The 27,036-nt window shown below is 31.7% G+C and overlaps 2 protein-coding genes across 2 annotated transcripts; both read right to left on the bottom strand.

The window, feature by feature from the left end:
* Positions 1–13,101: 13,101 nt before the first annotated feature.
* Positions 13,102–13,623, bottom strand: LOC120122603. The gene has a single exon (XM_039141730.1). It carries the CDS (start codon positions 13,584–13,586, stop codon positions 13,116–13,118), a length of 471 nt encoding a protein of 156 aa, XP_038997661.1. The 5' UTR covers positions 13,587–13,623; the 3' UTR covers positions 13,102–13,115.
* Positions 13,624–22,172: 8,549 nt separating this feature from the next.
* Positions 22,173–24,883, bottom strand: LOC120122475 (BTB/POZ domain-containing protein At5g66560-like). The gene is made up of 4 exons (XM_039141617.1): positions 24,685–24,883; positions 24,528–24,597; positions 23,108–24,445; positions 22,173–23,030 (listed from the first exon to the last, which is right to left on the bottom strand). Exons 1-4 carry the CDS (start codon positions 24,720–24,722, stop codon positions 22,461–22,463), a joined length of 2,016 nt encoding a protein of 671 aa, XP_038997548.1. The 5' UTR covers positions 24,723–24,883; the 3' UTR covers positions 22,173–22,460.
* Between the last annotated feature and the right edge of the window lie 2,153 nt (positions 24,884–27,036).

The raw sequence follows: 27,036 nt of genomic DNA, 5'->3' as shown, positions 1-27,036 counted from the left end.
TACCCTAGTACTAGTATAATTGTATAAGCCGATAAAAGGCTTATAAATAAAGTAAAATATTAAAATATTTCATAAAAAAACCTTGAGTTAATCAACCTTTTATGGACTAAAGCTCCTCCAATATTGTTTTAATATGATTCTCCATATTATTTATATTTATTATTTTTTAATTAGAATTATTTGATCTTATATTTAATTTTAGTATTCCTTTAGTTAATCTAATAATTATTAATGTGAATGGTGATTACTAAATTTGATTTTTTTTATGTTCGTGAATTAATTTTATATAAATGCAACTTGCCATGGGAAAAAATCCAACAATTATTGAGATTTTTAAGAGAAAAAGCGGGGAAACTTCGAAAAATACAAGTACAACAATTGAAACTTCAACCGATATACCTATTGACGTTTCACCTTCGAAAGAAGACCTTTAAAGATAGCTAGAAATCAGAAACCAATTACCAACTTTAATTACTTGGACAGAGATCCTCGTAAGCGCAAGCAAATATGAGAATATCCTTTTGAACAAGAAAGAAATGCAATTCGAATAGCTTATATTGCTGAGGGTTCATATCAACCAGTATTCTCTGAATTCAAAAAATTTGGACATGTTTCTCACCCTCGTCGATTTCAAGCTTCCTGGTACAAAAACTTTCGTTCATGGTTAGAATATTCTCCTGAAAATGATGTTGCCTTATGTTTTATTTGCTTCCTTTTTAACAAACCAGATAGCCATTATCACACAAGACTTTCACTATGAATGGGTTTCAAAATCGAAAGAAAGTAAATGAAAAAAGTTGTTATTTTAAGATGCATGTAGGTTCAGAACCTAATTCACCTCATAAAATTGTTGAGCAAGAATTGGAGAATTTTTTTAACCAGTTTAGACACCTGCCACAAGTGTTGCATAAGAAAACATCTTTACAAATTGCTAATAATAGACTTAGACTTGAAACCTCTATAGATGCATTGCGTTGGCTAGCTTTACAAGGGCTACCAATGAGAGGTCGTGACAAGAGTGAATCTTCATCTAACTGAGGAAATTAGTAACCCCCTCAGACCGATAAGAGTAACCCGAACCGATCCGGGAAGTCACATTAGGGCCATCGGAGCGACCCACTGTAAAAATAACGGAAAATTTAAATTTTTTATTAAAACATGTAAACTTATAAAATCATTTGTCACTATTTAAAAATAAAACAGATTTTCAGACTCGTATATAAAACCAAATATAATTACATGCCCCCTAATTACATGTACCATACTCTGCAAGCAACGCCGGAAGAACTCCCTTACTGATGTCGATAGATATACTGGTACAATTCTTTTAACCTGAAAAGATGAGTAACATAGTGAGCTTTGGAAAGCTTAGTAATACAGAACTACCAGATGATGCTGAAGAACGTGCAGATACAGATAAACATATATTTTCTTATTGGTTCAGATATCTATAGATTTCTTTGGCTGAGCTGAGGTCCCATTGATATTTCAGGTATTAACAGATAGTATTCAGTTCTGATGGAAAATATTTGGGATGTTTAGGTTCAGAAGATCAGAATAGGTTTTCTAGTGTGTTCCCAAAAATCATGTAACTTTTCAGATCTTTTTAAAACATATATATATACCCCCATCCGTCAAGTCCAAAATGTGTAGGTTCCCCAGAACCATACACCCACCGTCAAGTCCAGTAAGGCCCTGAGCACACAGCCGAGGAGCCGGTAAGTAAGGCCCTGAGCACACAGCCGAGAAGCCTCCAGGTATACTTCCTCCAACATTACCCCCAAATAAAACATGTTCCGTCCGTAAACGGATATACCAAAAATCAAAACATAATCCAGGTCAAGTATTCGATCAGAATCCAGGTCAAGTATTCGATCAGAATCCAGGTCAAGTATCCGATCAGAATCCAGGTCAGGTATTATAATAGAAATCAAATCGGAAATAAGGTAAAATATCCAAGTGATTAGGGAACACACCCGAGTTTACAGAAATTATTCAAAAGTACTGGATAATCTTAGCAGGTAGAGAAACATGAATCTTCAGTATACCGATAAGATATCGAAATTTAGAATCACTATAGGAAGAGTTCAATAACTAACGAAATCATCAGTTATTCAGAATATGACTTGGGCTGATAAGGAAGAAATGAAGATTCGGGACATTTACAGTCTATGTCGATTGATTTCATTATCAAACAACTTCAGATGAATATCTCCCAGAATTAATGCTTATCGACTGGTCAATTCATTGTCCTTACAGGGTATTTACACTTTAATACCACAAATTCTAGTCCATATAAAATCTTTGAAATCATCGCTGAATAAATCTTCCAATGTCTTTATTTCATGTTCACGCTTCCACTATATCATGAAATACTGACGTGCTTGATTGTAGTTCAAGACCCATACGAACATTACATCATGTATATTCATTAACGTTTCTAGACTCATCCAAATCACTTACTTAATCCTTAGTCTTTGAGGTTACTTAGTTCATTTAGTATTCAAGTCTATTCCAGTTACTTCGGGATTTTCCAGAGTAATTCAAATATTACAGAATTTCATATATATGTTGTACTTCTGTTCCATTCAATTTGGTCTTCGTGGTTGATTTGTCGAACAAACGTCCAATTCTTAGTACTGAATACGATCTAGAGTTAAGCTGAGCTGAATACTTCCAAAATTTATCATCGAGCCAAACTTGAGAAGACGAACACGCATTCCAGTAATATTTATGTTATTCAGGTATTGACATAGCTTTAGGGTTGATCTACTCACTTAAATTATGTTCCATTACTTTTAAAGGTAGTCCAATACCTATTCTTATTTGGATTCCTTAATTAATCCAAGACATTTACTTAGTTTAGACCATAAGGTTATTTTGGTAATTTTGGTGTTCAGTTTTATTCCATTCATTTCAGAGCTCGAGGATATCCAATCATTCCTGAGCTTGGTGATATTCTTGGGTCATTTCCATTACAGGGTATTCTGGTCATTCTACAGATTCGATGTATTTCAATCATTTCCTTCCATCCTGTCTTATTATTTAATTCTGATTTATCATCTATTTTAGTCCATTCGAACAATTCTGATAAAAGAGCACCCCGATAAATTGTTCTTCAGGTATTTACTCGTAACTCGGATATTTTCGGGTCAAGTGCCTTCTCAGATTTTTACCAACGGAATATCAAGAGTTTTCTGTACTAAGTCAGGATCTTAACAATCAAATTCGTACTTAATTGATTTAAGTACAAATCCTCAAAGTACTTTCTCATTCATGGTCAACTCGGACTATTTTACCTCTCAAGGGCATTTTCGTAATTTCTTAACCAGATAATTTCGATATTAGCTCTTAACGAAAATAATTATAATTTAGAGATCCTATGATTAATTACTTTCCCGAACATTCTCTAATCTTGAAATGATTCCCTTAACAGACTTCTAGATTCTTGCTCAAATCCTTTCGGTTTAAAAATCGGTTATATATATTTTCCAAGCAAAACTAGCATTTCTTATGTGCATCAGTAGTTTCATCATATCAAAAACTTCTTATCCAACTTCCATAGTCAAATCTTGTCTTTTTATAACATAAGGGTATTTTCGTAATTTTTCCCTTACCGGAGTATTCTCATAATTTCCCATCCAATTACCTTTAACATTTGATCTTTGACGAAATAAATTATAAGATACATATCCAGGTTGATTTCTTTATTACCAAACACAGAACTTGAAATTTAGTTCTAACAATTCCTCAATTTCTTATAAAAGTCCTCTGAACCATAATCAGTTACCAAATTTCTACTGTATTCGGATCGAGTGTGGAAATTAATTAACTACACAAATGAGACCAACATTATCTTATTCATGCATTTACCAATATTCACATGTTCCATAAAGCATAAAAAGGTAGTAAAGTATTACCTCGATTTCTGTGTCATACTGATAGACCATAACACCCTTGATCTTTAATTCAACTTCCAATAATTCCTCAAATACATAACAATATAAATTTCATAAAAAATGGGCTTAATTCTGAAAAACGTATCGAATCGGGTGATTAATCAGTGAAAAAACAGCTTACCAGATTCAAATTTGGCGAAACGGACTTCGGAATCGGACTTAGGACATAAACAAAACCCAAAATATTACTATTGAATTCCAGCTCACCAACTTGATTTCTTGCTTCCAATCTTTTCTAACGAACACGGACAATCTATCATACAAATACGACTTCAATTAATTTTCCTCGCCATAAAAATAACTTATTAGAATCTAATTAATAATTTGGGGACCCAATTGTTAAAAGTAAAAACTTTAGGAGTCAATATAATTTTTAATTTCTAAAATTAGGGACTAAATCGATCTTAATAAAACCATTATGCCATGATCATAACAATATAAAAGCTAAGAGACAAGGTTGGGCTTTTAACAACTTGGATGGCTTACCTTGTAATTTCCCCTTCTCACTTTAATAACCACCCCCAAAACCACGTGATTTGTTATTCTTCAATTCAAATTTTCTTTCATGTTGTAAAGACTGAAACTCATATTCATGCTTGCTTGTGTTTGCCAGCAATACTGAAATGGATGATCCATTTCATATGAAATACGTCAAGCATTTGTTGTGTTGTCGCAACCGCATTGATCGTTCCAATCCCACATCTGATATAAATGACTTCTCTTCCACGAACTTCTCCAATGCAAAATCTTCTTCCCGACAAATCGATGAAAGGATACTTGGGGTCGGGTTTAAATAATCCCTGGCTCAGCTTTTCCAGCTCAAGCTATAGTTCAAGCAAACATTACTGTTTTGAGTTAGGAGAAGAAAACATTACCGAGCGAAAAATCCATGATTCCTCTTGCGCCTGATGGTACTAGGTTGATATGTTCCCTTCGGGAAACAAAGCATTGGCTCACTTGATAAATCTTGACTGAATAGTTTGGATAATACTCCAACTGAATGCGTTCATCGCACTACTTCGGACAACGTTTAAGCTTGAGATGTCGAATATGTAGCTTATGCTACAACAACTATGATGAAAATAAAAAGAATGGTCCCAAATATTAACACCAATAAACACCTTGTTGATGAATTTGCTCTCTAGATCTTGGATGCCTTTTTAAGATGTGAAGTAGCTTGAACAGTTGCTGCATGAGAATTCTCAACGTTCGAACCAATATCATCAATCACGGCTCCTTGCTCATGGATCAAAAGTGCTAGATCTTTGAAGATTTCGTTCACTCCACTTATCTCTTGCTGAACTTCTTTAATCCCCTATTCTCGCTCTTCAATAATAGCTTCATTAAATGTGATTTCATTTTCCAACAGTACATCTTGTCCTTTTGCAACCAGAAGTTGTTGGTGTTCTAGACACTTAGATGAATTCTCCATTATAAAAATCCAAAATATCTTATTTATTTGTGGTTCTAAATATTTTGAATAAAATAATAAAGATCACAACAATAATTAATGAATAGAATTCACGTGAATTCTAAAATCCTTTAAACCCCACCAATTGGGGTGTGACAAAAAAATTTTGAACTCGTGAAACAATTAGCCTCTTATAATAAAGATATTGAAAAAGGTGTATTAGAAAATGCTCCAAAAAAGGCTTTTTACACTTCGCCTGAGATACAAAAAGAGATTTTATATATTCTGACAGAGAAAATTAAGAGAGCAATTCGTGAAGAAATTGGTGAAGAAAAATTTTGTATTATTATTGATGAAGCATGAGATGTATCAAGAAAACAACAAATGACTATTATTTTACGGTATATTAATAATTTTGGTCTAGTAAAGGAACATTTTTTAACATTATTTATGTTCCTAATACTTCATTAGTGACTTTAAAAGATGAGATATTTTTCATTATTTCTCGTTATTGCTTTGCATAAAGAATATTCGAGTCCAATGTTATGAAGTTGCAAGTATCGTGCGAGGAAAGTGGAATGAGTTACAAGCATTAGTTATCAATGAGTGTCCTTTTGCTTACTATGTGCATTGGTTTGCCCATCGTTTATTGTTGCACTAGTAGCTACAGCGAAAGAGGTCATGCTTGTTTATCAAATTTTCCAAGTTATCCTTTATTATCAATGTTGTTTTTGCCTCATATAAGCGCATCGATGAACTAAAAAATGCTTATTCTGATGAGATAATTCATTTGATTGAAGAAAAACAACTTGAAGCTGGAACTGGTTTGAATCAAACAAGTAATTTGCATAGGGCAACTGATACTCAATGGGGTTCTTACTTGAGATCAATTTCAAGCTTGATAAAAATAATTAGTGCCACTTGTGTTGTTCTATATAAACTCATTGATGAAGGAAATACAACTTCTGAATGTGGAGAAGTGGCGACAGCTTTAGAGACTTTGAGTTCCTTTGATTTTGTCTACATTTTATCTTATGAAACAAATATTAGAAATCACTGATTCACTTTCTCAATCATTACAGAGAAAATCTCAGGATATTTTGAATTCACTACATCTTGTTTAGAATTCAAAGATATTTTTTGCATAAATTTAGAGATGATGGATGGAATAATATTTTTATGGATGTTACCTCATTTTGTGAAAGTTGCAACATAGATATCCCAGATATGAGTTCTATTTATAAAGAAAGAGGAGGTCGCGCTCGTCGCCAACAATATCATTTTACAGTTGAACATCATATCAAGTAGAAATTTTTTATGCTACAGTTGATGTTCAGCTACAAGAGTTAAACAATAGATTTAATGAGAAGTTGATAGAGTTATTAACTCTTGGTTGTGCTTTGGAGCCAAGAGATTGTGACAAATTTTTCAAGGTTGAAGACGTTTGCAATCTTGTGAATAAATTTTATCCGAATGATTTCACGAAAGTTAAAAAGAATGATTTATGAATAGAATTGTGTCATTATGAGGTGGAGCTATCTTGGAATTCAGGTCTAAGAAAATTGTTGATAATCTCTTACCTAAGTCAGTGGTTGGTGGATACTAGGAAAGTAAACACTTATCCATATAAATTCCAAACGGTAAAACTTCTATCGACTTGCTCAGTTTCTACATCAAGTGCTAAAAGAGCTTTTTTTACAATGAATATCAGCAATACAATACTTCGCAACAAAATGGATGATGAATTTTTTTAGAGTTGCGTGCTTATCAACATTGAAAGAGATATTGCAAGGAGTTTTAGTACAACATCGCTCGTGGATGCATTTCGAAATTTGAAGGAAAGACACATTTTATTGTGATTATGTAATAGTTATGTCTTTTCTACTTTTTAAAACTGTATTTTTTTATTATTTACTTTAATTTAATTTAATTTTTAATTTTTTATTTCATATAAATATAGAACTATACATATTTGATATTATCATTTATTTTTTTTAAAATAAACAAATAATAAAAGTAAAATTATATATATAACTTAAAGTTGTTAAAAAGATTCGGCATCTGTTGAGATTTAGTTCTAGGTCCGTCCCTGGTAGCATATGCATCCAATGTAAACTATGAGTACTTTTTAGCACTTGGATCCAATTACTACATGCACATTATTTTCAAAACATCAATTACTACATGCACTTCGTTCCCCTCTTTCTTGGATTACAAAATTATACGGCCTTTGCACAATGCCACAAACTCATTTGGCACCCATTCGATACATCAGCCTAGAGCAGAGTGAATCTCAACCTCCCCCACATACAATATTGCTGAGGCAATATAACACAAGAGTAACTACAAACGGATATAGAATTTTATATTATGGATGAATTTCAAAAAATTTAGGAGGAGACGAATTTATAAAACTTTAAAAGTGAAAACATATTTTCAATAAAAATATATAAAAAAATCTAAAATATATAATAATTTTAAATTTTTAAGGAGACAACTGTCCCTAGCCACCCTTTAATTCATCCATGTGAGTAATCTAAAATATTATTTATTTATTTAGAAAGTGCTGAATTTTTAAAAACTCTTTAATTGAGCTATAATCAAGTAAGAATATTTTTTCAATTGAGTTTTAAATTAAAAAATACAATTAAACAGTAAATTTTTAAAATTTTATAGAATTTTTAAACGATAATTGAACTGAGATCTCTTTCTAATTTTAAAATTCGATAATAAAATTTCATAGATTTATTTGATGAAAAATATTTTAAATAAAAATCCAGTTAAACTAATACTTTATCCAAAATTTACCGGATTATTTGATTAATTGGACATGTACAAATACATATACTTTTTATTAAACTCATCATTTTTTTTATCCATTTATGAATATTTTTACGCAGAGGGTAACGTACGCAATAATCCTAGGTTTATTTTATTCTTTCAATTTTCTATCGAGTATATTTTCTAAAGTAATTATTATGTTAATTTTTAAAAATATTCGAAATTTAAAATATAATATCTTTTTTTTGCTAAAACCAGAAAACAAGCTAAGAAATATTAGCAAGCAGCAGCCTCTTAAGATATATATCTTTAATTACTTTAAAATCACGGTAAAGTTTATATCATAAGTTAATTGCTATCAATTTAATTGGAACAAAAGCTAAGTCATATTTTTAGTAATAAATATCATCGAAATAATATTTTTAAATACATTAGAATGATGATGTCACGCTCGACAAACACAGATGAGTACCGTTAATGATAAATACCATTAAATTAATTTATAAAATATTAAATTATACAATATTTATAAAACATTAGTTTTTAGGGTAAACTATAACATTAGCTACCTAACTATTTACCTATTTTACTTTAACCACATGTTTTTCAATTTTGTCAATCGAGTCACTTAACAATTTAAATCTTGTCAATCAAACCACCTGTCGTTAAATATTAACAGAGGAGATGATGTGGCAGTTAATAAAATTTGTATAGTTACACATTTAATCCTCATTACTATGTCACTGTGTGATTTGATTTTTTTTTTAATATTTTTTATTTAATAATTTTTTATCCAATCAAATGGTGTTACATGTCACTAATTAAATGAATGAAAATAAATTAAATCAGTAACCGCAACTGGTGGGGTTTGAAACTAGGACACAAGCCGTAAAACTAAGTACTCTAACCACTAAGCTAAACCACTAAATGTGTTTAATATACAAAACATAATCTATATAATTTAAAATATATTTAATGGTAATAAACGAACTTTTAAAGACTCAAACATTAAATAATTGAATAGTATGAAAATATTAAATATATATAAAAAAATATTATAATTGATTAAAAAATGAATATGTTTTATTTATATTTAAAATCACATTTAATGCAAAAAAATAAAATAAAAGTGAATTTAATATGTTATAATTGAAATGTATCATTTTACATATTTTAAATTAATAAATTATCTTCAGTATTCTAATTTTATTGAACTAAAATGTTTCATATCTTATACTTTAAAAATATTATAACATCGATCGGATTCTAATCTTATTTAACAACTCTATATTAAATAGAATAATTAAATAAAATCAAGTTTTTCCTAAAATTTTCTTCAAATATATAATGAATAAATAATAAAATATAAAATTATTACTCTAACCGGGATATAAACAAGTCAATGCATAAGTTAAAATTCTTACTACAATAAGCCCTCAATTATTAGGTAAATTCTAAGTCAACGAAGTTCTTCGTTATATTTCAATTATAATATATTAAAATTATTTTTATTTTTATTTTTCATTAAAATGATTTAAAATATAAATAAAATACATTCACATATTAATTAGTTATAACATTAGTATATATATATATATATATATATATATATATATATCATATTACTGTATTATTTAATTATTCCATATTAGAGTTCTTATCTTTTTTATTATCATTAACTATATATATTATGTCGTAATAGATTTGTCATTTAAATGGTGAAACACAGTGGTAGGGGTGTTTGCTTTCTCTCCTCACATCTTGAGTTCAAACCATACTAGCAGTGGTTATTGATTTAATTTATTTTCTATTTATTCAATTGGTGACATGTGGCACCATTTGATTGGATGAAAAAATTATTAAATTAAATAAAAAATATTAAAAAAATCTAATCACATAATGACACATGTGTAATTATACAAATTTTATCAACTGCCAAGTCATCTCCTCCGTGAATATTTAACGACAATATTTAAATAGTTAGGTGACTCAATTGACAAAATTAAAAAATCGGTGGTTAAAGTAAAAGGGGTGAATAGTTAGGTGGTCAATGGTATAATTTACCCTAAAAACTAATGTTTTATAAATATTGTATTTTAATTAAATTGCATCCATATTTTTAACTAATTTATAATTATACAATTAATATTTTATAATTTAACATTTTATAAATTAATTTAATAATATTCATCATTAACCGTGCTCATTTACGCTCGATGAACGTTGTAGAATTTTTCTAAAGAAGAGATGGGGGAGTATCAGTTATCTTTTATTGCTGGTAAACAGATTGATGATTGTATTCCGATTGCGAATGAAGTCATTGATGAGCTATTCAAAAGTAAGAAATAAGATGTTCTGTTTAAGAAAGATTTCAGTAAAGCTTATGACACTATTGATTGGCATTTTCTGAATCTGATTTTAAAGAAGATGGGCTTTAGTAGAAGATGGAGGAAATGGGTTAACTTCTGTATATCGACCCCTACGATTGTTGTGCTAGTAAATGGGTGCCCTTCCAATAGCTTCTCAATTAAAAGGGGTCTAAGGCAAGGTTGTCCATTATCGTCGTTACTTTTCAACATTGTTGGTGAGGCTCTCAGTGGTATGTTAAAGAAAGCGATTGAAACTGGTCTTTGTGGTGGGGTTGGAGTAGGGCCTGGAAGTGTAGTAATATCCCATATACAATTTGCAAACGACCTTCTTATTTTTTCGGCAGCAACAAAAATGATGTTAAAATATCTTAATCGTGTACTTAAAATATTCGAAGTGGTTGCTGGTCTAAAGCTAAATATGAAGAAGTCCAAGATTTTTGGTATCAATGTGGAAGAAAGTAAAGTCAGAAGGTGGGTAGATTCAATCTACTATGGATGGGCAACTCTTCCTTCGTCCTATTTGGGTCTCCCGTTAGGTCATAAAAAGAATTCAAAGTCTCTTTGGCAACCTGTTTTGGACAAAGTCAGATCTCGTCTACAAAGTTGGAAAGCTAAACTTCTTTCCTTTGGGGTAGTCTTACGCTGATTAAAACAGTTTTAATTAATTTACCTGTATATTATATGTCCTTATTCCCTATTCCTAAGTCTATAGCTGAGAGGATAAATAAATGTATAGCAAACTTTGTTTGGAATGGTAAGTTTGAGAGGGGTATTAATTGGATTAAGTGGGATAATATATGTGGGCCAAAATCTCATGGGGGTTTGGGTATTTTTTATGTCAAAATTAGGAACCGAACTTTGCTTAACAAATGGATTTGACGATTTAGTGAGGAAAATTAAAGTCTTTGGAAAAAATAGTAGTCGCTAAGTATAACTATGCTCAGGATTCGATTGTCCCAAAAGCTGTAAATGTGCGTAATTCTTCTTGGGTGTAGCGCAATATTGTAAACCTTGTAGTGTCCAATGAGGTGGATTTGTTTTCTGAAGTTACTTGCATTATGGTTGATGGATCTAAAATTGATTTATGGGCTGATCATTGGATTGAATTGGTTTCTCTTAAATTTTCTTTTCCTAGAGTATTCAGGTTAGCTTCCAAAAAATTTGGGAAGACCAGTGGTTTTGGGTGAATGGAGTATGGGAATGGAAGATTGAGTTGAGGAGAGTTCTTTTCGATTGGGAAAAGGCACTTTGGAATGATTTTATTCTTGTCCTGAATAGAGTTGTTAGCTAAACACTAGGTCTAGATAGACTGAAATGGGCAGGTTCTTTTGATGGAAATTACACTCCTAAATCCTATTGTTCTAAGTTGGCTTGTGTTGGCAAGTTGGAAGATTCAATTTGAAAAATGGTTTGGTTTAAATTTGCTCCCAAAAGTTTCTGATTTTGTGTGGAAAGCAGTGCATCAAAGGTTGCTGGTTATCATAGAGTTGGAAAGAGAGGCGTTCTTTGCATTAATTATCCCCTTTGTAATTTTTGCAATCGTGAACCTGAAACTATTAACCATGTTTTGTGTCATTGTGATGTTGTTTGGCAAGTTTGGCAGCGTTGGTGTAGTGTGTGGAATATTAATATTGTTTTCCCTATGAATGTTAAAGATTTACTACATGTATGGTTTTCTCATAAAATTAGAAGGAAAGTTAGGGCATTATGGCAACTCGACTTTTTTGGTCTGATTTGGAAAATCTGGATGTGTAGAAATAAAATCAGGTTCAATGGGAGTTCATTTTCGGTGGATCAGATTTTCAATATTGCCATGTTTTAGATAGGGGTTTGGGCTAATTATTTATGGCTGACGTTGATTCTTAACGTTCAAGATTTTTGTTCGAAGTCCTGAATCTTTAGTTCTTGGTTGTCGTTGATAGTGAGTCCTAGTTGATGTGAAGATAATATGCGTTTTATTCTTAGCTTGGCTTCCAGTAGCTTTCGGTTTCAGTTGGTATGAAGACAACATCAGGTCTTCTGCCACATAATTCCTGTTATTGGAATAGTTTTCCAGTGATTTGGTGGTTGCTAGCCAGGAGTGTTACGATTTCAGATTTGATGGGTTTTCATTGGTGTATGGGTTGGGGAGCTCCTTCCTCGTTGCAATAGTAAAATATGTTCATTGTTCTTTTCCACTTCAAGGTATACTCTTTTTTCTCCAATTTATGTTTAGGGAGATTTTTTAATGAAGTCCTTGTAGTAGTGTACTTTGTTAATTAATTTAATACAAAGTACCCTTTTCTAAAAAAATATATTCAAATTTTATAATTTTATGTATAAACATTTTACTATCCGTCTATGTTCATAAAGCAATTAAATTTTTATAAAAATATTTTTCACACAAATATTCATTTGCACTCAAATACGGTAAAATTGTAACACTACCCTCGCACGGGCAACCGAAAACTCTGAAGAAAGATAGGTTTAAGCAATTCGCATCAGAACGAGGGCAACCACCTCTATTTGCACCGGTGATTTGACAAAAACAAACTCAATATCGTTATATTTACAGATATACACTACCACACTTATTTCCCTATTCAGGAATAGCATTCAACATAGCCTTAAACTTTCTCCTCCCTCTCCCTCTCCTCTCCCTCTCTTCTCACCACCACTGCCACCAACGGAGGAGAAAACTTTCCGGCGAGGAGACTCGTCGGAAAACTCAAAAGGAATAATAGTTTTACGTCTAGATCCGGATCTTTCACTCCCACCACCTTTCATCAAAGCGGAGCTAGCTTTGACAGCCAATGCGGCCATCTCTTCGGCTTGTAAAGGATGTTTAAGCCAACTCAGCGGCAAGGCGAAGTAAAGTTGACCGGGTTGAAGCTCCTCCTCTTCCTCGATAGCCGATGCGACGTCGTCGAAGTCCATTTCATCTGAGTTGCAGATGAAACACATGGGGTTCCTTTGCAATACATAAGAAACCTTAACGGGATAAGGAAACTCTTGTAAACTTCCGTCCTGAAGAATCAGCTTAGCCGTGGCTACATGAGTTGAATCGCGCGAACTACAAATACCCATTTTCGGATCCTAGATTTTAATAATGTCTTGTTTAAATTTTTTGAACTGAAACTCGGTCGTTGGTGAAGGAGAAAAGGGAAGTCAGGGGAGTTTAAATAGAGGAGAGAAACAAGGGGCCGAGGAAATTGGGCCATGTTTCCAAGTAGGATTTTACCGTGACGTGGAAATAAGCATTTTTATGGGAACAGTGAGCATGGGTTGCCAGCCTGTATGCTGGTGGTGTGACAGGTTGTGTTATGTATCGAGCCCTCGTTTCAATATGATATAACGCTTACAGGGACTTGGATTTGTTTTTATTTTAATTGACTCGGCTTTGAATCTTTATTTTTACTTTTAATTGACTTTGTTTTCGTTGGACCTTTATAGTTTGTTTTTAATCAATCTATTCTATCTTGAATGCTACATCTCCCATTTGGTCAATGTAATTTTTAGATATGGTATTACAATTGATGAATCAACCAAATTGCTACTTCTAAACTCAATTAAGACAATTGAAGAATTTAAATACCACCAAACTATTTAAGTTATAGTTAAATTATTATCATACGAAAATCTTTACATTTTATTGAGTTTGATTCAGATTTATTTAATAAAATTAATAAATTTATTTTGATTTATTAATTTTTAAAAATATAATCAATTCTTCTCATATGACAAAATCATATAAGAAAATGATTATTTTTATTTATATAAAGTTAGATTAATTAATAATTTATGATATTAATGGAAGTATGGGTAATTGTAGAAGTAGATAGAAGCGTAACAATAGAGAATAATCCCAAGGGCCAGAGAATATGAAATATGCAACTATGCATTGCCAATAGAAAAAACACGTGGGGGCAGAAAATGAAAAACCCCAACAATCCGACATATGATCTGGGTCTGCCGCTGCTCGCCTGCCGTGGGTTCGACCCCAAAGCGGCAAAGCCTCCTCTTACGCCGGTCGTGTCCCTGTTTCCCACTTCCCCTTTTATTATTCTATATCCTTCTCTTGTTGTTGAAGCGTGGACAGTCACCATTTTTTATTAGTTAGCTGTTAGGCCTCAGTATTTACATGTGCATGTATGCTAATTTAATTATTATCTTACAATACGAATCAAGATGCCTAAGTAGTTAAATGAATAATTATTATCTTTAGGGATCTTGAACTTGAGCATATGTTAAGATGTTTAAATATTTATTATCAAATGATTGAAGATCTTTTAAATAAATATTATCTAATAATCAACTCAGACCAATAAAAAATTTAATATCTTATGTTTTAGGTTTTCCACCTTGCATTGTTTTGCTATCTGTTTATTATGGGCGACAACAGGCTATTGAACATAAATTCACAACTTGGCCTTGAAAGTAATTGATTATGGGTAATTGTCAACTTGCACTTAGTAAACTTGGTCTAAAGGGGGGGAATCATGGATTTCAAGCTTTGAATATTGGTAATAATTGAGGAAAGAAGGTGAATAGAGGATGAATTTATTGTAGGAGATGAAAATAGATTTTTAATAAAAAATATAATAAAATATTTAAAATGTAATTTTTTTTTATGAATTGCGACTGTTCCCACCCACTTCTCACTCAATTCATCTTCGATTATAATCTTTTCTATGAACCTTCATTGCCGTCCACCGAAAACACTCAACGTAGCTAGTTGAAAAGCAACCCAATAATTGAAATCGGTGTCGTTATTCACAACTCAGACACGAATGCTTTTCCTTTCTTTAATCTTCTTTCCATTAAACTACGTTAGTTTCTTTATTTTTATTGGATGACCTTTTTATTTCTTTTTTCCTTTTCTAATTTCTTCGAAGATACCTAATCTCCCTTTTTCTTAATTATTACTTTCCTTCTTTTTCCTGCTTCGTATAAACATATATTTTAATTCTTAAACTTGATTTTAAGGAATAATTTGATATTTAAATAGTTTTATTCAATTAAGTATTTAAATTTGATTTTAAGATTTAACCTCGATTACTTTAATACGAAGAAGTTGCGTGGTCCTCATTAATCTATTTGATCAGTTAGGCTTACATAAAAATGCCTATCAACTTGTAATTGCAATTTGAGATTAGTTATCTCGCCTAACTTTAGTAATTATACAATTGCACGTAATTATTAATGATAATAGTAAAAATAATGCAAAACTAATTCAGGAGAGATTATGGTCGACGCTTCCACAAATGAGGACAGTGTCCATACAAATATTGAATAATGAACAAGTATTTGATCTGTGACATTCTGGAGTACATGTTTTTGCTTAACCCATTGGATTATATGAGCACAAGTAGCTGGCAAAGAAGAAAATGAACGCCAACAACCGGCACCAACACATTATAGTGATAATTATGTAGTTTTAAAACACCCTTTAAAATAAATCTAAATCTGAATTTAATTTAACATAATAGATCTTGTGGATTTGTTAATGAGATTTGAGTGGCTCCAGACAACTTTTCTCCATAGTATCTTTGATTTCAATCATACGGGAAAAAGTTTACCATTGGAGCATTCCCGTGAAGCTTCCTCCAGTGTCCACAACATGAAGCTCTCTTCTTTTTCCTTTTGTCAATAATGATAAATGAGGTAAGGTTGTCATGCACATTTGGTAGGCCCTTAGCAAATCAAATTATTGGGTTTTCATTTAAAGTTATCAAAGGATCCATAATTTCGAAGGTATTCCACGGAAGCTGCTCTTAATCTAATATTGGGGGCAACCTACTATCTTACCTCTCCCTTATCCCATTACATATGGGAATAAGAGTCAGCTAATTTTTTTTCTTTCTAAAATGTATCTTTTTAAAAATTATCTTTATTACTAAATCTGTTAGAGAAAAATTGACCAATTAAAATGTGCCACGTGAAGATTTTAGTAAACTGGCTTTAAAAAAAAGCTAAATGATACGTTTTTCCGAGTTTTGTTTAATTTGGTCCCCTAAAAGTTTATTTTATCCGAAATTGAGCCCTATATATATATATATTAATTTTTTATAATTTATTTAATATTATCTATATGTTTTTTTATTTGTTTTTATTTAATATTAATTCCATCCGAAAATTTAAAAATTACGTGTTTAATAAAAAATCTTTTTAATTTAATTTTTATATGAAAATTACTTTATTATATGAAAATTATTTAAATATGACATGCATCTATATTTACAACAAAATTAAGATGTTTTGAAAATTCACATTGTAGTTGGACTTGCATGCAAATATATAGATAGACGTGTATAATTATATTTTTTATTTTATAATTAATAATTATTTTAAATTTTAAATTTATGTAATTATATAATTATAATTTGTATTATTTTATATAACAAAAGAAATTAAGATGTAATTACAGTCTTTCAATGAAACATATTTAAAAAATTAATATTATTCTTCATTATAAAGGTAGTTAATTATATTTTTCAAAGAAATGATCATCCAGCTCAGTTGGTAGAGCACAAGGTTCTTAACCTTGTGGTTGTGGGATCGAGTCCTACGGAGGGTATTTCATAATTCGGAGGTCTCCTATGGAAGCTGCTCTCAACCTGTTGTTGGGGGTAGCCAAATATCTTACCTCCCCAACCCCATTACATATGAGAATAATGATCAACTAATTTTAATTATATTTTCAAACAATTATGCGGTAATGTCTAGATCATAATAGTCAGTATCATATTGGTCTTGAAAAGATACCAAGGAATTTAGGTATTGTTTCAATTAAAATTTTGATGTGTTTAAGTTATTTCGATAAATATCGACTTGTATCAGTATATAAGGACTCGTATCAATTAATACAAAATTTTAAATTAATTTTTATTTTTATATAACTTGTAGACAACTGTTTTTGTCCGGGTCTACCAAAAATATTATTATTATTAATTATTACTTTGTTTACAATTTTGCAGGCTTGGTCTGGAACCCAATTATAAAGGCCCGACATCCAACCCAAAGCCCAACAGCAACTATAAGACCCAAACTCGGTTACAACCAGACCCAAACCAGGTCCGGATCTTACCCAACCTAATGCACCTAGGGTTTCTAAGACCCTAAAGCTTCAGTAGTCGCCTCCTCCTCTTGGCCTTCCAGTTCCCATCGCCGGCGCGTGAGATGCACATGCTCATTCAACCAGTGTGTGAACCGTTGTCGAGTACTCTCACGCTGCCGTCGTCACCAAAACCTGCCAAATAGCAACATAATTATCATTCACAGTGCACTATATTACCCAAATCAGAGAAAAACAATTAATGTCAGAAAACCCATACCTAAATCCCCAAATTTCGGGATTTTCACTTACCTAAATCAGTAAGCCCATACCCCTAGTCTTAGATTTAATCATATCATTTGCATGCAAGGGATATAAGCAAAACACAGAGGAGATAGGGAGGGGATTCGGTGGAAAAAACGAGAGGAAAAAATGGGAGAGAACCGAAACGAAAAAACTAGAGAAAACAAACAAAAAGAAAAGTGAGGAATTGAAAAGCCTTACCTCTTGAGCCATCCCCGTCGTGAGTATCACCGTGACCAAAGCCACACCACCATTGAAGGTAAAAATCTTACCTTGGGGGTTTGTTGGGTTCTGTTTTTCGGTTGAAAAGGTGGGTTGGTTTTGTTTTAGTTGTTTTGAATCCTTGGAGTGCCTAGAGGAGGGGTCTTCGGGTTGTTTTGCTCACCGTGGCCACCGATCGACGGTGGCTAGGGAGTTGTGTTTGTCTCCTCGGCAAGAATAATATTAAAAATTATTTTTAATTTAATTTTTATATGAAAATTATTTAATTATTTCATGTATCTATATTTACAACAAAATTAAGATGTTTTGAAAATTCACATTGTAGTTGGACTTGCATGCAATTATATGGATAGACGTGTATAATTATATATTTTTTATTTTATAATTAATAATTATTTTAAATTTTAAATTTATGTAATTATATAATTATAATTTGTATTATTTTATATAACAAAAGAAATTAAGATGTAATTACAGTCTTTCAATGAAACATATTTAAAAATTAATATTATTCTTCATTATAAAGGTAGTTAATTATATTTTCAAACAATTATGCAGTAATGTCTATATCATAATAGTCAGTATCTTATTGGTCTTGAAAAGATACCAAGTAATTTAGGTATTGTTTCAATTAAAATTTTGATGTATTTAAGTTATTTCGATAAATATCAACTTGTATCAGTATATAAGGACTTGTATCAGTTAATACAAAATTTTAATATTTTAACTTATTTTTTATTTTATCTATTTTATTTTTATATAACTATATTTAAAAATTTAATTAAAATAAAAAATTAAATAATAATATTTATATTTAAATATAATATATATAGTAACTGTGATATATTTAAATTATACGCAATACATATAGAAAATATTTTAAAACATAGCGATGAAATTGAAATTATATGTTAACATATAGGATAAACTACATTTGTGGTTATTGAAGTTTTAAGACATTTTCAATTTGGTTACCGAAATTGAAAATTTTACTTTCGAGTCATTAAACAGCTAATGATAATTGATATGGAACGCCCACATATCAATAGAAATTGGATCAACATGTCCACGTGTTATTTTTTTCTTAAAAATTAATATCTCTAATAAAATATCAAAATGAAAGGGGCTTATAGCGAATCAAACTTGGCACTTTGGGGAAATATTTTGAACATCCGATCAAATGTCATCATCTTATTGAATATATTAATTTATTAATAAAAATAACATGTGGGCGTGCCATATTAATTATCGTTAGTCGTTTAACTATTCAATGACCAAAATGAAATTTTTTCTTAATAGTAGTGACTTTAATAAAAGGTTTTCATTTTTTATTACTAAAATGAAATTTTTGTAAACATTCAATGGCAAACCAATGTAATTTACCTAAAATATATCAATACTACAAACTTTTTTAAAAAACAAAAGGACGGTACCAGTCATAAGGTACTAAATACTTTGGTCCAAAGACATTTTATAAGCACAAATGAATGCATGATTTTATGATAGATTTAATATTCAAATAAATTTTTAAATTATACATTTTTTTGAATAGTTTCTTACAGTATATTTTGAACAATCCAGGTGCTTAATGTTATAAAGGTGACCACTTAGATGCTCGGGATAACGATCGTTAGTTTTCTTAATTAAGTGATATGTGTTATAATATGATAATTTTAAAATTTACTTTTTTTAAAAATTATATATATTAAAATATTATTATATTTATTAAAAACCCTTATTTATTTTAAATTATAAAAAAAAAACCCCTCAAAATCTCTAAAATCCCCAAATCTTAACACTAACTACCGCCGTCCTTTTCGGTCACAATCACCACCGTCGACGTAGTCTTTATCATCATCCTACTTATAAGTCGTCGTAGTTGTAGCCGATTGGGCGTTGGAATCGCTTGGGATCACGATTTTCATCCTAGGGTTCACAGGGTATAAAACGTCGATTCGTAGTCGATCAATCACGATTTTATAGGGGTTTTGGTTGCGGGGGAGGTGAAGTCAGTTGGAGCTTCGTCGACGGCAAAGGATGGCCGTCGGCGTGAGTTTAGGGGTTAAAATGAAGTTTTTTAAAGTTTGGGATTATTCCAAATTTATGTGTTTTTTTTTTAAAATATTATTTTTTAATTTTATATAAAAAATATTAAATTATCATATTGTGAAACATATAATTTAACGGAGGAAATTAACGTCGTTGACGGCTTGGACACCTAAAGTGATAACGTTTATAACTTTCGACACCTGCATGGACAAAAAAATATTGTAGGCACCTATTCGAAAAAAAAAATATAGTTTGCACACTTATTTTGATATTAAGCATGTATAATAAAAAAAATTGAACTTTTAAAATTTTACAACACTGAACTTATAAAATTTTAAGAAACTCAAAATAAATTATCAATAAAAAATATAATAAAAAATCTAAAATACATTACTAATTTATTAACCACTTTCTTCCAACCTTACCTACAAGTCTACGACAATCCCCGGTTGATATGCATTTTCATTTTTAATAAATTTAAAAGGGTTTAAACGAATTGAACTTTTAGTTCGAGGGTAGGTTAGAGCCCAACCCAAACACCATGGAAAGAGAAAGTAGGCATTCAAACACTTGTGTCTATCTTTGAATTCTGATTATCTTTATAAGACTCCTGTAACGAGTGATTTTGGCACAATCAGGGATAAATAAATTTCGTCTTGATTATAAAAATTTATTTTTTTAATTTTAAATTATCAAGTCAGTTTTTAAGTTCGAATCAAATTAAAATTTGAAAATTTTGAGTCACTTGTAAAATCGAACAACTTTGTGATTTAGTCTTTGGTTTCCTTATTCCTTCATTTTAAGTCTACTATTTTTTTTTTATCAAATTTGAATCACATGCTTCTAAAACTATGTTAGAATACTTATGTACTTTCAATTCCTTTTTTTGATAACATATTTTATATTTTTTTCAATTTAGTCCCTCGACTTTGTATGATTTCCTTATTTTATTTTTTCAATTCATCCTTCATTTTAAGTTCAACCAAATTTGAACTACATGCTCCCCTACCACTATAGAATACCTATGTAACTTCAATTTCTATTTTTTTTTATTAAAAATATACTCTTTTTTCAATTTAGTCCATGAACTTATTTGGGAGGATTTTGAACTGCCTTATGTTTCTCCTAATTTTCCATTTTTTTTTTTTACATTTCATGCTAACATGCTAGCTATTATAGTCACTAGTGTTTCTTGTTTTGGTGTTGGGTTGTTTTGTGTAGGGGCGAGGGCTTTCAGCTGAGAAATGTTTAGTGTGATCTCTTAGGATCTTACGTAATCAAGTGTATCAATTAAATAAATATATTATGGGCATTCTTTCTCCCTTATTGCTGCTTTGATTGATCCTTGGATCGACTATGTTGAGCGGGTTTTTTTTTTATGAGTCCCACTTTTCCTTTAAAAAAAAACTTTATATTTTATTCGATTCAATTTTATGAATGTAGTTATTTGCAATTGTTTAACGAATTTAAACATCTTTCGCCTCCTACAAGCTACCATCACGACCATTTTGATTTTGTATAACCAGAATTTAGAGTTGAAAAATGACCAACACCTCCCCTATAAAACGGAATCAAAGCTCCAAGGCCAGTGCTGCTTAAATTCATGAAAAGATTGAACTTGGTATTTAAGTTAATCAATAGAAAATAAAAACACATTAGGCAGGGAATCCAACCTTCACTTCATCATCCCCACCCCAACAATCTAAACAGACTGAAGTTTCGTTCACTGTTACTTATTAAAAATGTTTTTGGGTCAAACATATTTTGAGTCATAAATAATATTAAACAAATAAGTTTAGAGAAAATTATGTTTATTAACATCACTACTAAATAACTAAATCTTTTAAAATCAAATTTTAAAAATTAATTTTTCACTTTAACTTTTTTATTAAATTAAAAGTGATTATACAGTAATATCTATTTAAAGTACTTTCATTTATTTTATAAAGAACATTCAATCACCCCTATAATCATAATTGTTTAAACACACATGCTCTAAAAATATCAACAATTTTTTTAACTACTAAAATAATTTCATTCAGTCTCGCACTTCAATTTTTAAAGACAATACTCCTAAATCATAATTACTAGAACTCCAAACGCAAGCGTCCCGCACGTCCACGCACCACAAAAATTTAAAAATACTTTTTTACTAAACAATTACTCCACACTTCCCTACTAACTCTGCTGGCCCATCATGACCTGCCCTTTTCGTTATTTACATTCCTTGCGTTGTCCAGTGCCTCAAAAGAACAGTTCAATAAAAAAGCAAATAATAATAATAATAATAAGCATTATTATTTTTTAATTATTATGTTCTTGTGCAAGAACCTCTATTGTCGATGATGATGGCTTCCCCTTCGAGTCTCTGCAACCGCTGACACATGGGAATCACAAACATGAGTCTTGAACTTGCACCCAAACCTTTTATTCAGTGATCCTCTCCAACCACCGCCACGTGGTGTACCTTCTTTCTCAATATTCTGGATCACTTTCTTCATTGTCGAACATTCCTTCTCTAGTTGATGTACCCGCGTCCTCATGCTATCCATGCCCAGTCGCAGCACCTGATTCTCCCTTACGGCTGCTCTCCACGTGCTACTACTACTTCTTCCTTCCTCCTCACGTGATTCGCCCACCCTTTCTTCCTCTTCTCCTCCCTCGTCCTCTCTCCTCGTTTCCGACAACCTCCCCACATTCATCGGCGCCGCTTCCGCCTCCAACAACGTCCCGGCAATCGCGTGGCGTAGCTGCAACTGCTCGAAAAACAACACTTGGACCACCGCCCGTAACGGCAACCGCTCGTTTTGTGCCGCGTGCGTGCATGCTTCCAGTGTCAGCTTTTGACAGTCTAACACTCCGCATATCTTTTCCCGCTCCGATTCCGGTATCCAAGGATGCGCCTGCAAAATAAAGAAAAAAAAGGCTTAATTAACTAACTTCAATAATGTTTTTAAAAATTTAATACTCTTTTTAGTACCTTGAGGTATACGTCAACAGCTCTGTAAAGTCCGTCGTCGAAGTTTCTAGCTTGACCGGGAAGTGAAATTTCGAGATTATAGAACTTCTCCGACTTCAAATTGGCGTCAGTTGCGATCTCGGAAAGGTAACCGTCGATTAATTTACCGACGAGCATTAATGCAGGCAGCCTACTGCTATTAATAATGTTATCGTTGTTACCTTCGTTTTCGGCTTCGATTCCTTCTGCTTTTCCCTCTTCTAATCCTTCCAAAAAATAACCTAAAATCCTCTCAACGCAATCTATGTCATAGAGCGTCTCGTTGAGGTACGAATAGCTAGGGATTAATAGATCGTCTAGAGTAGCTTCCTCGAGGTGGAAACCGATCTTCCTCTCCAACGTGGCTTTGCTAGATTCAGATGCATTTAAAATATTAGCGGTTCGCAACAAAGCGAATAAGAATCGCGTCGCGGTTGTTGAACAGGTCGTTTCTAATGGGAGGTTCGATATAATAGTTTCCAAAAGCTCTCGCTGTTCACTCTCTGAAATAGCGGCAGCCGAGGACGATGACGGTTTCCGATTGGACCGCGACGTTCCGGGAATGTACTTCTTAGCGTAACACATAAGGCAGCTTTCGATGACCTCTGAACTCGGATCTCGCCCTTTCAACGTTAAAATGAAGCGTTGAAATAGCGGTAAACTCAGCAATGCCAGATCTTCAAACCACGACTCTACATTGTTTGTTCGAGCAAGAGCTTTTCTTCTCAAACCAGTTTCGACTCCGTTCCATAAAGCTTGAGTCGACGCTCCTTTAGCTTCAATCGCTCCGTCATTCACTGGCCAGCCAAACAGAGTCGGATCTACAAAAGAAGGTCTCGAGGCAATCGAATCAATCAATCTCTGAACAATGCCTAAAGATTCCGCTAAAGTCATCACTGATTCGCATGATTTTAACGCTTTGATCGATTCTTTAAGGCTTTTAAAAACGGAATGAGAAAGGAACCTTTCTGTTTTGGAAATAAGGTTATCCTCGGAGTACTCATCAGTCATTTCGAGAAATTCGGCGGCGCAACGGAGAGGAACAACGGTGGAGGATGAGAGATCGATTTTTACACCGTAACAGAATTTGGCGGCGGTCTCAAAAGTGTCCGAACCACCAGGGAAATCCTGGAGAGATATCTGGTAACAAGCCTCTTCTTCTTCATCTTGTTGCTCTTGATATTCATATTCCTCTGCTTCTTCTTCGATTTCAGTCTCGGTTTCACGTTGCTTCTGTTTGGCAACGGTTGCGGTAGATGGTTTCCGACCTTGGTCTTCTATTAACTGATCAAGCTTTCGGCTTTTGGATATCAATGGAAACTAATAGAAAAGCAAAAGAAAAATCAGTAAACAGAACATAGGTTTGTTTTAATGCCCCCCAAAAAATCAAGACCATGCTAACCTTATGGAGATGAAAAGTCATATCATCAACTTCAATGATAATATCAGTGGGTAAACCAGTGGCACAAAACCTGAAACTCAAAATAAGAAAAAAGAAAGAAAGAAAGAAGTTACATTTTGTGAAATGGATGAAATGAAAACTGAAGTGAAAATCTAACCATGCTTGGCCTTTAGAGCTAGGTTTGTCTGTTGCCATTTTTCCTCCGGATGAAATTCAAAATGCTTTGGATTTCCAGACACTCTTCTGAAGAAAACTAAAGTAGATCCATTCTTTTTCCTCTCTTTTTTCCTTCAAGTTCTTCAGTTTAGAGAAGAGAGCAGAAGAACGAATGGAAGGGACCGGGGTTAGGCGTCGGAAGAAAGGAAGAAGCTATTAGTAAAATAAAACAAGGTGGGAAATTCGGAATCCTTAAGTACTCAAACGTGGGACAAATGGAACTTGAACAAATATCGGGAAAAGAATATCAATTTTTTTTTTATTTTATAGCAGACTATATCAAATGCTACTAAATTTCTATTTTCTTATTAAAAATATTAAAAAAATAATAAATTAATATAATTGTGGCATTATACTTTAATTCCATACAAAATCATATCACTACACTACTAATTATGAAATAACATGTTAACGTGGATAATGGTTTCGATCAATGTCTTTATATGATTAAAATAACGTCATTTTACTGTATATATATATATATTTATATATGTATATGTATGTTGAGAACAATAAGAATTTTAGAAACCGTTTAATTTGTGTCTCAATTTTCATTAAATTTTAAAATAATTTAATTTTAAATATTAAACTTTTTTATTACCATTGACGTTTAATCATTGTCTGTCACTGATCGTTATTTACGATAAGATCAATAATAGAATGTTAGTATTTCACTCTTCTTCTTTCTCCTAAGATTGAGTTTCTATAAAATTTAATTAAAATCGACAAAAAACTATCTAAAAGTTTAGCGTGCTAATACTCTATTCTCGTATAATAATCGTCCAATGAGACTAGTTTGGGTTACGTTGTTTATTTTTTTTCAAAATAACGCTTCTTGTTGTTTGGATTATCAAAGAAGCATCTCAAACTCCTCAAATTCGAGAAATTCTTTGAACTCTAAAATATAATGCTTTTTTTGTTTAATTTCTTTAGTTTTAAGAAGCTTTGTAAAATCTAAGTTGATAAAATAGTAAAGGACCATGAAACGAGTTCATCAATGTCTAGGAAAATCACAAAAGACACAGGAGAGTGATAGTTTTTGACAACAACAAAATAATTAAAAATTTTAATTTTGATGAAGAAGATGATAAGATCAAATGAAAAGATAATCGATTTTTACGTTAATACTAAATTATCATGTCATACTATTGTTAATGATTTAATTATCTAATAATATAATTATATGCAAAACTAAAATTTAGTATCATTATTAGTTTACAATTTAAAAATATTTTTAAAATAAAAAGAGTTAGATGGTATTTGATGTAATTTATTGGAATTTTTATACCTAAAATAAAGTTTTCTTCTTCTTTTTAATCACATCACTCTCAAGCCTCAACTACTCCAACTCTTTGTCGGTCTAAAACGTGAAAGAGGGGGGAATGGGGGGGACCTATAAAGAATAGCTTTTTGAAGAAAAATAGGGAAAAAATACCATTTAAACATAGTAGATGCAGTTAACCCCATTTTGGCTGTCATCGCATTGCTTCCCATTTGAGTAACTAATAAGTTGTTTTATATTTACTAATCATTTTTAATGTGATATAATAATATCATAACTCTGCCCAAAAAATGTGAGTGAGAATTTATCATAATGGAATTAGTACACAGGACTTGTAGTTTATCAATAATGACCTTTTAATTTGTTTCTAGTGGTTAGAGATAGTCAGGGATTGATAGAGGGGATTGAGGAGAGTACGTGGGACAGTTATCATCTAAAAAATTTTAGATTAATATATATTTTATTTGTATTTTTTATTAATATTTTGTTTTTATCTTCTAAAATTTTATAATTTCACCTAATTCTAAAATTTTAGAAGTTCGACTCCCCTACCATAATATCTTACGTCGAATCCTTGGATATAGTATACTCAAAGCTAAGTTTCCTTAATAGAATCATCAACAAAATTATGGACAGTGAGTAGTGTCTACTCTTTGCTTTTCTTGAGTGAGGGCTTAACCAAAAGTTGGTACAAGAAACCAAAAACCCATAAGCAAGAGAACAAAATTGTCCTGTTAAAAGAAAACAACTAATTGAAAACGAAATTGATATTCCTTTCCCCAAACTTTTCCCTTGAGAGGGGAGGAAAAATTTTGAACTTTTGTGCGTTCAACTCTACCAATTGGTATATTACTTTCATTTAGAGCAGCATGTCCACCCACCCTCTTCCTTGCTTTGCATTTACGAGTACTACTAAGGAATATTACTCTGTTAATCTCCACCCATGGAAATTGACATCTATGTTAAACAGTGGATTCAAAAATATAATTTTTAGATTGTATTTTGATATGT

Source organism: Hibiscus syriacus, unplaced genomic scaffold (genome assembly GCF_006381635.1).
Source record: "Hibiscus syriacus cultivar Baekdansim isolate YM2019G1 unplaced genomic scaffold, ASM638163v2 tig00110387_pilon, whole genome shotgun sequence".
Taxonomy (NCBI): Eukaryota; Viridiplantae; Streptophyta; class Magnoliopsida; order Malvales; family Malvaceae; genus Hibiscus; species Hibiscus syriacus.
Note: the sequence above shows the minus strand (reverse complement) of the source record. Positions and strands in the feature narration are given on the sequence as shown.